Raw genomic sequence first — 14,873 nt, 5'->3', positions numbered from 1 at the left:
AAGCCAAACTGTTGCTCACCTTAAGAGAGCATAAATCATAACAGAAAAAAATAGCACCTCTAATCCACAACAAGGTGCAAAATTTGATCATTTTATAAACCGCTACAGGAGTTTGCAAAAAGTTTGGTGCTTTTTTTCTTCTAAATGGAACCATGCTGACACAAAAAGTAATATATTCACTTTTAGGATGGTATTTATTCATATTCATCACCCAGTGGGTGTTTTAGTTTGTTTAATTGATGGAACCCCTGCTGCACCATATGCATGTGATTTTTAGTTCAAGGTGTCCTTTGATATCTTTCTTTTAGGACCCGGCAAATCAAACGCTCTAACCGTGATAAAAGACAGTTTCATCCAGATATCAGGTCTATAAATTACAAGCAGATTTTACATTGTTGTTGTTTCCAGCAGAGAGAGATACCTTAGATTTATTCATTTTGTAAATGACAATTTTATTACCTTGTTTGTGATAGTGTGACTTTCAGTCTAAAGTAAATGTGCACACTGTGTGATAACATTGATCCATAAAGCCTTATGCAGCTTTAAAGCTACAGTAAATACCTTTTTGTGCTTAAGTAAATTATAGTGTATTTTACTGAAACAATATTCAAGATGAAATCAAACGTGGGAAAAGAGGGATTAGTGACAGTAGCAAAAAAAGAAATGTCTCAGAAATGCAGCAAGGCATTAAATTTTGATAAAAGACTTTGATGGTGTTTTTGTTGTTTGGAGCAACATACACAAGAAGACGAGAAATGTGCATGAAGTAAATTAGGTACATTTTCATTTCATGCTATCTTTATGTTTTGTTAGCAGTGAGATGTCACTAAGAAGTTTTTTTTAGAGATTAAGTAAAGTAAAAGTGAAGGTCATAGATGGAACACATGGATATTTCAGAAGATGACAGCACCTTGATATGGCTGAAGATGCCTTAATGATTGTAGTAACCTCTGATGAATTTTCCCTAATTGTCATCCCTTGGTCATATATTTCTTCAGTTAAACTTAGTTGTGACAACAGTGAATGTTATAAAATGAACAAAGAGCATTATTCATACTTGAGACGTTCAGAATTTACCAGCATCTGGAAATAGCTTTTCTTGACTTCTAAGCCAACAGTTTCTGACTCAACTTCTAAATAGACAACAATGCGTAAACCTCTTCCAAGACAGATTAAAAGTAATCAACTTTAAAGATCTCTTAATCTCATGCAGTACATTTGAGTTACATCTTGTCCCAGTTTGTCCCTTTAGCTATATCACACTAATCTCTAGCTACAATCTCTCTGAAGAGTTTTGCCTTAATGATCCAATAATCTGATTGCAGCGTGTCTCGTTATTCTCAGTGCGTCAAGCGTTTGTCCTGCCACACAAAGCTAATCAAGACTGTCCCTGTCCTTTTTGTTTTCCCAGCAGGAAAAAAATGGAAAACTGCCAGTGTTTGATTGTCAGGTTTGGAGCAATGGTAAAATAGCGTAACCAATGCAAGATGGCCGCCCACAGGATCAGAATAACCAACAACAACAATGTGCTCCCTAGATGTAAATCAGAGGGCACTCTTATTGACCTTGATGAGGGAGTGACTGAGGCGAGTCTCTTAGATGTCAAAGGTCAGTTTATTGTACTGCAAATAAACTAAGAAAGCATTTGATTTGGTTGTGCCATATGCATTACAAATTAGTAATTCTTATTAATATGTTTCTCTCTACAGTGCCTTCTCCCAGTGCCTTGCGTTTGGCCCCCTCAACATCATTTGGAACTGCACAGGAAGTGGTCGCCATAAAGGATTACTGTCCATCCAGTTTTACCACTCTAAAGTTCTCCAAAGGGGATCATCTCTATGTGCTGGACACGTCTGGTGGGGAATGGTGGTATGCCCACAACAACCGAGAAATGGGATACATCCCTTCGACGTACGTCCAGCCGATAAACTACAGGAACTCATCTTTAAGTGACAGTGGGATGATTGATAATCTTGGGGACTGCTCGGAGGAAGGAGCAAAAGAGCTGGACCTGCTGGGGGAGTGGACTGGAATGTCGCTGAAGCCCTCCCTGCCTTATGACAACAACAACCCCTTCTCCATGCTCTCCTCAACCAACCCATTCCTAAATGGGTCCATGGATGATGTTCTTGATCAGAACAGCAATGAGAAGGTGAACCAATGCAACAGCATGGATTTGCTTTTGTTTGACTTGCCTTCAGCCCCCATCTCCACCGCCAGCAACACAAAAGGGTACAGCAATAGTGTCTTTGATGGAACATCCACCAGCGCTGATTTTGAAGCCTTGCAGATGATTCGCAAGGACAATCCCTTTTTTCGAAGCAAGAGATCTTACAGTTTATCAGAGTTATCTATCTTACAATCTCAGTCAAATCCTCCATTGCCTTCGTCAGGGTTTTTTAAAGGGCTTAAAGCTCCCTCACCGGAGCAGTTTCAGAACAGAGAGGACTTTAGGACAGCATGGCTAAACCACCGAAAGTTGGCACGATCTTGCCATGACCTTGAGTCCCTTGGGCAGAACCCAGGCTGGGGTCAAACACAACCAGTAGAGACCAACATTGTTTGCAAATTGGACAGCTGTGGAGGGGCAGTCCAGCTACCAGATACGAATATCAGTATTCATGTTCCTGAAGGCCATGTTGCAGTGGGAGACACTCAACAAATCTCTATGAAGGCTCTACTAGATCCTCCCTTGGAGCTAAACAATGACAGATGCTCGACTGTCAGTCCAGTGGTTGAAATCAAACTGAGCAACATGGAGATAAAGTCATTCATTACCTTAGAGATGAAGGTATCCGTTGCAACTAGGACAGAAAGTCAAATGGCGGAAGTTTTGTGTGTAAGAAGTGATTGCAAAGAGGGTCCTTATTCTCCTGTTCCACAAGCTTACATTTATGGTGATACAATTCAGGTTCAGCTGGACAACTTGGAGCCCTGCATGTATGTAGCAGTTATTGTCCAGACCCAACATATTTCCTTCAATTCAACTGTTTGGGATCATATGATGAAGAAAGTTACACTGGGTCTCTATGGGCCCAAACACATTCATCCATCTTTTAAGACTGTGGTGGCAATTTTTGGCCATGACTGTGCCCCCAAGACTCTTCTAGTTAGTGAAGTTGGGAAACAAGCAACGTCTGCCCCTCCTGTTGCCCTACAACTGTGGGGGAAGCACCAATTTATCCTTGGCAGACCACAGGACTTGCAGATAGGCATGTACTCCAACATGTCAAATTATGAGGTCAAGGCAAATGATCAGGCTAGGGTTGTTCGTGGGTTTCAGATCAAACTAGGCAAGGTGAGTCGGCTCATCTACATGATTACGTCACGGAATGCAGATGAGATTTCTGACTTCACGTTACGTGTCCAGGTAAAAGATGATCAGGATTGCATCCTTGCACAATTTTGCATTCAGACACCACAGCCGCCACCTAAAACTGGGATACGGAACAACGGCCAGAGGCGATTCCTAAAGAAAAAGGAAGTTGATAAAATAATTTTGTCTCCTCTGGCCATCACCACCAAATACCCACAGTTTCAAGAGCGCTGCATTACCAACTTGAAATTTGGCAAACTGATCAAGACAGTTATCAGACAGACCAAGAATCAGTACTTGCTGGAATATAAAAAAGGGGATATTATCGCCCTACTCAGTGAGGAGAAGATCAAACTCAAAGGACAGTTATGGACCAAAGAGTGGTACATTGGATACTATCAGGGAAAGATTGGGCTTGTACATGTAAAAAATGTGCTTGTCTTGGGAAAGGTCAAGCCTATTTACTTTTGTGGGCCAGATCTTACAACAACAATGCTGATGGAACAAATCCTGAAACCTTGCAAATTTCTCACTTACATTTACGCCTCTGTGAGGACAATACTTATGGAAAATCTGGGAAACTGGCGAGCATTTGCTGATGCTCTGGGCTATGTGAATCTTCCTTTGACATATTTTTGCAGAGCAGAGCTGGATAGTGAGCCAGAGAGGGTTGCCTCAGTGCTGGAGAAACTAAAGGAAGATTGCCTCAACATGGAGACCAAGGAGAAAAAATCTTTTCAGAAGGAGCTTATGATGGTAAGCTTCTGTCTGTGTGTGTGTGTGTGTGTGTGTGTGTTGGTTTGTCTGAACTGCATAGTTTGAAAACTATTGTGGTTGTGTTTGCTTTTTGAATGCAGTAGATGCCCCTGTCCTAAATGGATAACTATTAGAAATTTGTCCACAAAGTATTTGATTTAAACCCGTTTTTATGCAGTCCTGCTTATCTGCATTTTCTCTTAATAATGCTTGGGGCTAATTCTGATGAGAGTGCACTTAGCTGCTCTCTGCTGCCTTTCTTATCTGTACAGCTGTGGAAACCTGCAAGTACAGCAGCCAAAACCATGCTTGGCTCACTCGAATTCTGACTGAAAGAAAGATTGCTCTTGTATTCGTTTTTTATCACTGGGCACAGGATGTCCAGGACTGGTAATGTACAAGCTGCCTCTGTTTAATCTACACAATGTCCAGCAATATAAACTCTTTGGAGTCCTTAAAGGATTAGCTGATCTTAAAATGAAAATTCTGTCATCTTTTACTCACCCCTTTTGCTCATGTTGTTCCGAACCTTTATGGCTTTCTTAAATGTCAACTTAAATGTTGCTCATTGTATGGCTTTAGAAGACTGCATATGTACATTTTTTATGATATGAAAGGCCTCAGCCCTTCACTTTTATTATATTGAAAAGAAAAGAAGTTACACTTGATTGGAATGACATGAATGGGTGATTTTTGGGTGAACTACTCCTTTGACTTACTCCACACTATTGTTGACAGAAACACAATATTGGGAAAGAACACTGAACACAGGAAAAGCACAGCAGAGAATATTGAGAGTGTAGCTATTTCTACCTTACATACTCTTTCTACTAGCATTGACCGATATCCCATTTATAAGTAAACAGGTTAGCGCCCCACTTCTGTCAGTTCAGGGCTTGCAGATCTGAGGAGACGGTGCATGTAGAAAGATATGTGTTATCACTTGTTCAGGCTGGATAGCGAGAGAGAGGAAAGATGTAATAATTCCAGTCTTATCTTTAGCAAAACGTTAGCTTTATCTCATCTTGGATAAACAATACAAATGACATTTTTGCTACATTGCTGGGTATTTTTAAAAGTCCAAATGGGGATTCTGACTATTCCCTGACCTCAGTGTAAAAGTGATATATCCCTGACTGGAATCGCCGTTTTATCTTTCCTTTCACAACAGGCAGAGCTTTTGTTCAATTTAAATTATTCAAGACTTGAGTGGGTGGTAAGCGTCTGTTACAGGGCGTAACACCTTAGCATTCGTTCTCATCTCTTTCACAGTGTTTCTGTATATTTCTCCTTGCTGAGAGGGAGCTTCATCTTTGTTTCCCCGCCGTGCTTCAAGTGCTCACACATTCATCAAGTAGAGATGAGGCTATTATTCCCAAGGCCTGACGTCATAGGATAGCCGCTTGTCTTTTGTGGGAGTGAATCGATTTTGAAATTGCAGCCTGTAGTCCCTGATGGACACACGGCCTTTCCTTGCCTCGCTCTTGCTATTATTTAGCGATTTGTCTTTTTGAGTTTGGTAATTACGCCCAATGCTTCTGAGCCTGGTGACATTTTGAGTTATGCAGACAATGAGATGGAAGAAATTTTGCTCAGCGTTAAGTCTGACAGGCCAGCTATTAAGCTTAGCATAGCAATTTATAGGTCTTTCAAGTTAATACCCGTCTGTATTGTGATTTAACAATTCTGTATGCTGCCTTAGTATCCTCATTTACAGTTGGCATTCCACACACGCAAATGTGCTTAGCCTAAATCCATAAATATATGACTTTTCCTATTAAGCCAAGTTTTATCAAGTCATAAATGGCAGCTAGCCACCTTTACTCAGCAAGTGGTGCATTTTCAAAGCTAGGTGGTTGGCTAGGCATTCTGGAAGCTTCCAAAGACTGAAAGAGCTTGGCAGCTGCCTCAGCCGTATCCAAACACTTCTAAAATAAAACCAAACAGCATGGGGGCACTCCAAGGCCATCAGGCTAGTAAAGAAAACAAGCTAAACTGAGCCATTTTAATGTGCTTGGTTTAAATATTTGCAGTGGGCAGAACTGGGGTTATCGCCAGCTAACAGTGAGCCACCTTTTTGGGGGGTTTGCTGCGGCTTCTTTTGTGTAAATGTCACTATAGTCGCATAGCCAATGCGTTTTGTTGTAAGATAGCTTATTTATATTTGTTTGTAGTAAAATTACAGAGGAGCTCTGTAATCTCTAAATATTTCTAAAACCAATTAGGTGTATTTTATCTCAATTTGCTGACAGAAAGCTGACAGTTTTTTGTCTCCGTCTGGTTTAAACTGGCCGTCTCTGCCCCTAAGGGTTAAATAATGCATTTATAAGAGATTTCCAACAGATTTTGCCTGAGGACTGTCAGAGCCCTGACATTTTTCTCAAATAGCCATGGTGTGGTGGGACACATTTTACATGCTTCTTTAGAAATCAATGTGAAACATGACCTTCACCTCTCCCTGCCCTCTGGTAGCATAGCTAAAATTAGATTATTTTTCTGACTCTTCGATCCTAACCACAACACTTTTGACTCATTTTACAGTCATTATTGTAAGTGGAAGTAGTATATTGACACTTTATGTGGCTGCTACTGTATTCATCGGTATCGTGTAGCTCTATTGAGTTTCAAAGGGAAAAGCTGAGACTTCTCACTCTCTCTCTCACCTTCTTGCATTCTAATTTGCATACTATCTGTTCTAAATAGTTTGCAGGTTTAGAATTTGCAGATTCTAAAGGATAGTATGTTAAAATGATATCAGCAAGGAGCCCATGTGAGCCCATACATCTTTGGATGCTTTTTTTTTTCTTGCACAACAAAAGAAAGAGCTTGTGACTAATGTATGAACTTCAAAGTTAAGAAATATTGAATATTAAAGATAGATTAAATTAAAGCTAGATGATAGAATGTTTAAATATTAAAGGGGTCATATGATGTTGCTAAAAAGAACATTATTTTGTGTATTTGGTGTAATGAAATGTGTTTATGTGGTTTAAGGTTAAAAAAACACATTATTTCCCACATACTGTACATTATTGTTTCTCCTCTATGCCCTGCCTTTCTGAAACGCGTCGATTTTTACAAAGCTCATTGGTCTGAAAAGCGAGGTGTGCTCTGATTGGCCAGCTATCCAGTGCGTTGTGATTGGCTGAATTCCTCAAGCGTGTGACGGAAATGTTACGCCCCTTACCATATTGTGATGCCCTGTCCGGCCGGAGCGACGAGACAAAAACATTAAAACCCATTGTAAACGAGGCATTTGTTGCATCCAGTGGGGACATAATTACGTATTATAATGGCATATACTCGCGCCGCGTAAACATAAAACCATGTCTGCATTTGTGATTGGAAAAATGACAAACAACAAGCGCTACTCTACACTGCATCGTGACGTAGGTATGTGGGGGCGTGTTAGAACGAGCCGTTTTAGGTAGGCGTGGTTGACTCTTAACTTTTATAAAGAATATCTCTGTGGATTTGAGACTTTAGTCTTTGCAACTTTACAGATCTTCTTTATGCACCAAGAGCTTGTAACACTCCAAAGAGAAAGGAAAATTTGAAATCGCATCATATGACCCCTTTAACACTGAAGCTGTGTTAGATTTCATGTATATACACACATCTCTAGCAATATTTGATTAGCATCTAGTTAAATGTATTTTTTTAAGAAACTTTAAGAAATAATGAAAATTAAAGGAATGTATTTTTAAAAAATGTGTTAGAAGTTTTGTTAGATCTTCGCTAGATGCATGCTAGAAATGTGTAATTGTCTAAGTTATATTATGAAGGCAATTGGCTTTTTAGCTAGAAACTAATGTTCAGATCTGTTCTGAGTGTTAGCATCTAGCAAATTTAAATGTATGTCAAAATACTAGCATACTAGCTTGAGTTGCTTACGTCAATTAAGTTTGCCTCATAGCTCAAATGTGTTAACATGGCCAATCAGCATTCATCACAGTAACCTTTTCAGAACCGTATTTCAAGACTTTGACTTATGCTAACCAAACCACAGCATGAATGAATTGAAATCAATTGGAATTATTGCTAAAATTAATCAGAATGTTATCAAGACCTTCCGTAATAAATAACATCTCACAGCTGAGATCAAGCCGGTTTTGTTGACAAAGGTCATTCATTTCCTACAGTTACTTTTTCCCTCTGCACAGTGAGTTCTGACAGCAGACATTTGCCATCAATTTATTTCCTTAACCCTCCAGACAACAAGCCACATTTACCTCACAGCTCTCAGTCAGGGCTGTCTGATCTGGTGTCTTGTGGTGCCAGCGGTGGATCTTGGCAGGTCTAATCTATCTGATGATGGGAGAAACCAGGTGATGGGAGGATGCCAAGGGAGGCCAGTATAAATCCAGCAGCTATTATTCGTTTTCCACGGCATGATAGATTCTGTGATGGATCACTTGGTAATTGACCGTTTGAGATATCATCCCATCACTCCCTGAAATTAAAGTTAATGGGAGTGAGTCAGTTGCAAATATGGGAAGATGATATTTTGAAATGATCGAGTTGCAGTATAAATATTTTCTTGTTATGAAGATATCAGGGACTTTTAAATTGTTTTTCCAGACCTGAAAAAAATTATTACAAATGTAAAAGTAATAGAGATTTCAGTGACACTTTACAATAATGTCCCATTGTTTAATGTTAGTCAATGCTCATTGTTAGTAAATTTTAGTGAATGTAATTCTTTTGTTACAGTATTTATTTATCTTTGTTAATGTTAGTTAATACAATTATAACTTTTAATTGTTCGGTAAAGTTAGCTCGGGTCTGTTAACTAATGTTTAACAGATACCACTTTTTATAAATGTATTAATAAGTGATGAAGTCAACTTTAACTGAGAATAATATATGCTTAAGAATTATTTTTAATTCATGTTAATTAATGTATGGTACCTTATTGTAAACTGTTACTAAATTTCTGTAGAAAATACAATCCAAAAGTCTGGGATCACTGTTGAACATTTTGCATTTTTCTAATGTAATTCAGATGTATTCATTACAGATTATATTAATGGCAACATTTGGGATTCTGACATTATGGTAATCTAACATTTTCTCTAACAAAAATCCCAAAACTGTATTTTCTTATTTAAATAAAATTTTGAATCAGATATAAAATCTGATCTAATATCTTTTCTGTTCTTGCCTTAAAAATCTTGCTTGACTGCTGTCGTCACCATTTACGTTTATTATGCCGAAAAAATATCTCCTTTTGTGCTCCACAAAAGAAAGTAAGTCATACAGAAAGACATTAAGGGTAAGTGATGAATTGTCATTTTTTGGATGAACTATTCCTGTAATATGTTGGCCAGAATGCAGAACAAATCTGATATTATACATTCTCCTGCACAAGAAAAAAGCCTTTCAACTACAAAATAAAAACTCGGCTCATTATTCTTGTCACTAGAGAGATAGAAAATCCTTGGCGGGTTCATTTTATGCAGTTTTACAACTAAGAAAGAAAATCTTTCGTCTTCCTCCCACTCATCAGCTTGCCTTCCCCCCTACTGTTTCTTTTCTTTCTATCTTTTTTGCTTCCCATCTCTCGCTAAACTACCGAAACGCAGGAAGCCACAGCAGGCATCTAAACTTTAGAAAACGAGATGCCACCGTTCCTAAGCTCACAGGTCAATTTTACCTGTCCATCATTCCTGTCAGGTTGTCTCCGGGGAAAGTGGACGATATTTTGCCGAGGGCGACCGGCGCGGCAATCCCATTTGAGAGCATGTCTCTTATACTCAACCATTCAGCCGCTATTCCGACACCCTTAATGGGTTTTTCTTAGTGATTGGAACTTTCCTGTAAAATATGAAATTGGGTTCAATGCCACTTTCAGGCCTGAAACCCTGAGGACCAGTTTGTTGTGTTATAGTAAGTTTCGCTCAGAACTTAAAGGCTACTTCAGTCATTGACGTGGTGTTTTCATTCATGAAACTAAACTGGAGATTCTTATCAGATGTAGTTTGTGATTAAATCTGACAGAACAAGTCTGTGAGAAGTCCAGCCAAGTCCTTCAGGCTTTTAAAAGTGAGTTAGAGTTAGCAAACATGGCTAAATATATTTGGATTAGCATGCTAGCATACTTTGAATGCGGTGTAGAGCATTTTAGCATTCCAGTGTGTGCAGAATATCAGTGAAAACAGATGTTTATATGACAGAAATAATAGTTGAATGCTATTCCATATCCAGTGATAGACATTGATTTTAGCATATCAGTGCATTATGGGTAATCATTTAAGTATGTGTAGTAAGTGCATAGTAGGGGTGGGTGAAATGACCAAAATCTAAGTAATTGTATTCCCTGTTAACGATATGCATCACAATATATAGTTATTTTTGCTTTAAATAAGGTCTTTATGAAATAAAAAATGTTGGTACCATAGAAATGTCATAATTCTTGTCAGAAGTTTAAATATCACAACAAACTAATACTATTAAAAAAAAAACTCACTGAGTAATCAGTCAGCGATTAAAAAAGAACGAGAAACTTTTAAACTTAATTACAAGCAATAGGAAAAAAACTACAGTAGAACAAATAAATAAGAAATTCTACATTGTATAAAGTAATCAAATGCATGTTCTTCTGCATATTCTTCATTGTGTAAATTAAATATATATTTCTTATTAAAGTTACAAAAGTGATTTAGTCAAGAGCAGTGAAAAATTTTCTCTCTTTTGATGTTTGATTAACATAAATGACAGACAGCAGGAATATTAGACTGCTGTCACTTTAAGAGCTGCCCGGATCAAATATACTGTTACACATGTGTTTTCTTTCTCAGCTGTTTGCATCCACTTAAGACTAGGGCTGTTCAAATAATCGAATGTGATGATCATGCGCATTTTGTCAGTAAAGCCGGTACTGTGATGAGTAGTAATGCGCATGATCATCTCATTCGATTATTTGCACAGCCCTTCTTAAGACCTAAATTACTGTGTTTACAAAGACACTTGCAAAGACAGGCATTTTGACATACAAGTGTGTGCATTTTACCGTTCAAGTCCTATAAAGCGGCAAAAATAACTGTGTTCAATACTCCCGTGTTCTATGAGCACCATCTTCACATGTGTGCAAAATGAGTTTTCTTTCGCTGCTGATTGCATTTCAACAGCTTAAAATCCCTTGGTTTTTAAACCGCAATGCTTAAAAACATGTGCAAACGATATGTTTTCATGACCACGTAGAACAGCAACGTCACGTGAGCTTGTAACTGCGATAGAGACGATAATCAGAAATCTCTACCAGTATATCGCCCACCCTTTGTGCACAGTATGAGTTTTCTGTATGTATACAATACCCATACTATTATGTATGGATTTTAAAATATGTAAATTATTCATATACTAGTTTATTTTGTATAATATAATGTTATCATTTTATTTTGTAAGTATATACAGATTTTCTTTTTACTTGCTCCCATTTCTTTATATTTTTGAAGCTTTGAATTTCACCTCAGATATTTACCTACATAACGACACCATTCCAAATCCAATCATCTTCCCGTTTGTGTATTGAAGCATCTTGATGAGCTTGGCATCTGAAGTCTGATGTTATGAGAGCTGTTTGCCTTTGATAACACTCTGGTAGCGGCTGCTAGGCAGTTTATTCAGATGTCGCCCTGCACAGATGGTTAAGCTTACACAGAGCTCCGAGATTTGCTCTATTCCAAACAGTATCATTCGTTCTAGCCTCATTAACATGGTTGCATTCTGAACAGGTGGCCCCCTGGCCTCCGGAATGTTCCGTGTTCTAATTCCGGAACATTCCTTTGTGATGGATAGGCACACGAATTCTGATCATGCCTGAGGTCCCGTTCCTTCACGATTCATCATTTTCTTTATTAACCAGGTAATTCAGGAGGTATTCTGGTCCGATTGGATACGGCCGAAATGCTCTTGTTACATTCTAGTCGCGCTCTGGTTGGGACTTTACATTCCTGTGAGTCTGGAATCTGGATAGGTATTCTGGTGAGGCGATGTTCTGCATTTTTCAAGTCAGATTTTAATCAAAAAGATGGCTAGGAAGCCGTTCATGCTTTAGCAGACATCCAATTAAATTTTCATGTTCATTTTTCCCAAGTCTTCATACCAAAACATCCAATCAATTATGCTTTCATGTGACTTCTTTTGGCTCTGACTACTCTATTAGTGGATACTCTTTATGGTCTTGCCAGTAAAACAAACATTGTAGACTGAAACGTCGTTCCCATTGTTTATAGAGTTTAGGCTTACAAAGATGAAAAAGCTCAGGAAGGGAATACATAAATATAAGTCTATTCAGAGAGCGCCAGTTCACCAAACCATCTCTGGAAATAGACTCTTGACCCTGGGCTGACTAGACGCATTCAAACAGTAAATAAACCCATTTTAGAGCCAATTCTTTCTGACTTGGAGTAAAATACCATTGGGGACTCATTTATAAAGGGAATTGCTATCAATTGTTCTTTGACAAGGAGAAAGTAATAAATAGCGCCTACAGTTCTTCACATTACTGTTCAAATCCAGTGGTATTCCTGAACAAATGATTACTATGAACCAGTTTGTGAATTAAAACAAGCAGTGCAACCAGTGCTGTACGATTCCTGAAGGAATGACTCTTTTGAGGCAATTCTTTTTAGCGAATCAAAGACATACAGTGTGACTGACGTGTTCTGATTTTTGAGAAAATTATTTTATTTCTTTAGCGAATCGAAAACATACCATGCCAGCACTGTAGTTTGATTCCCAAACTAATGACTCTTTTGATTCTGATCTTTTTTTTTTTTTTTTAAATCAAAACTTAAAATGTAGCAAATGACACATTTGAACTTTTTGTTATTTTTGACTAAAAACAAACCACACAACCGGTGTAGTCTAAAGAAATGACTTTTATGAAATGATTCGTTTTAGCAACTCAAAGATACACAGTACATTGCAACTGATGTTGTAAAACCAGTTCTTATATTTCCAGGATCCACCTCTTTTGATCCAGATCTTTTTAGTGAGTTAAAGCATGTAACAAACAGTGTAGTCAGATTTCCAAGCAGATGCCTCTCATTATCCAGTTTTTTTTTTTTAGTGTATCAAAATCATAACCACCGTAACTCTTATATTTCCAGGATCCACCTCTTTTGATCCAGATCTTTTTAGTGAGTTAAAGCATGTAACAAACAGTGTAGTCAGATTTCCAAGCAGATGCCTCTCATTATCCAGTTTTTTTTTTTTAGTGTATCAAAATCATAACCACCATCATAAAAACAGAGTGTAGTTTAATTTTTAAACAAATGATTCTTATGAACCAATTATTTTTATCCAATCAAACTAAACAAAGTTCACCACCGTGGTTTGCTTCCCAAAATAATGACTCTTTTGAACCGGTTGATTTTAGTGATTCAAAATAAAAAGCACAACTGATATAGTCTGATTCCGGAAGGAATGACTTTTAAGAGGTGATCATTTTTAGAGAATCAAAGGCACATACAACGACCAATGAAAATAAATTCCTTAAAGAATGATTCTTATGAACCAGTTGTTGTTTTTTAGTGAATCAAAAACATAAAGCATGACCTGTGTAATCTGATTCCTGAATACATTTTTCTTATGAACCAGTTCTTTCAGCAAATCACAAACATACACTTTATGAGCTGATTGTTTTATTTTAAATGAATCGAAAACACAACTATTCCCAAACTATTGATTTTTTTTATCCAGATCTTGAATAAAAACATACAGTATAGCGTAAACGATGTTGTCCTCATACACGCAACTGATGTAGTCCAATTCCTCAAGCGATGGCTCTTTTGAGGCGATTCTTGTTAGCGAATAAAAGACATAAATTGTGACCGGTGTAGTTAAATTCCCTAACAAATTACTCTTATGAACCAAAAATCAAAAATATACAGCAATCTTTTTTAGAAAGGTTTACAATATGTTGTAGAGGTTACATAAATACAATTGCATATTTGAAATCTTTGCAAGTAATTATCTGAAAGACTCATCTGTCATTGATTAAAGGTTAGCTGGGATGTTGTTAGGAGAAGTAATGCAATGCTGTACATTTCTTGCAAACATTTATGCGAGGTGAGGCTTCCAACAATAAATTACAAAGCCATTTGGCAAGAAAGAAAATTACCCGCCGGGGCTGTTCGACTGAGCGTATTTTTCCCTCTAATGACCGTGACATTTTGCCATCTCATCCCAAATGTCAGGATTCAGCAGACCTCTTGGGTGCTTTCAACAAGAGTCTTGTCTTGGCCGAGAACACAGCGAGGGCATTTGCCTGGAAGATCAGGCGTGGATTGGCCCACAATCAAATTAAAGCGTGCTGAAAGAGAGATAGAGAAAGAAAGATTGAGAAAAGCTCAGAGAAATAAGGAATAGATGGAAATTGCTTTTCCAGAAAAGCATTACGGCATTCATACAAAAGACTATTTGCATCCTATGGTGTCAGATACTGTAGGTCAAAAAATATGGAAAAATTATGCGCCAATTAAGTAAAGCAAAAATAATATGTTTATAATTGGTTGCGTAGATTTGGTCAATAGAAGAAAAATACAAAAAGCCAAGGCAAAAAATAAGCACACCAAACGAAATGCAAAGTTCAAGGTCCTTTGAACAAGAGTTTGTTCCTGAAGATTTACATAGAGGTGACAACAAAAACTAAAGTGCACAAACAAAAAAGTGACAAAAAAGCAAACGTTTCAGTCCTAGCTGGACTATCTTCAGTGTTAAAAGAGTTTTTAAAAAATAAATAAAAATAAACACAATTAATATATATATATATACACACAGGGTGCGATTTGTG

The 14,873-nt window shown here is 37.7% G+C and overlaps 1 protein-coding gene across 1 annotated transcript in view; it reads left to right on the top strand.

Moving 5' to 3' along the window:
- The window catches only part of LOC107751470 (SH3 domain-binding protein 4-A), a 48,466-nt gene that overhangs the window by 20,652 nt on the left and 12,941 nt on the right, over nt 1-14,873 (top strand). The window contains exons 2-3 of the mRNA XM_016567215.1: nt 1,412-1,608; nt 1,710-4,072. Of these exons, the coding sequence (XP_016422701.1) occupies nt 1,488-1,608; nt 1,710-4,072 (2,484 nt within the window). The 5' untranslated portion in view covers nt 1,412-1,487. The remainder of the gene's footprint in view (nt 1-1,411; nt 1,609-1,709; nt 4,073-14,873) is intronic.

This window comes from Sinocyclocheilus rhinocerous, unplaced genomic scaffold (genome assembly GCF_001515625.1).
Source record: "Sinocyclocheilus rhinocerous isolate Xijiao unplaced genomic scaffold, SAMN03320098_v1.1 scaffold2046, whole genome shotgun sequence".
Lineage (NCBI taxonomy): Eukaryota > Metazoa > Chordata > Actinopteri > Cypriniformes > Cyprinidae > Sinocyclocheilus > Sinocyclocheilus rhinocerous.
This window is presented reverse-complemented; position numbering and strand designations above follow the sequence as displayed.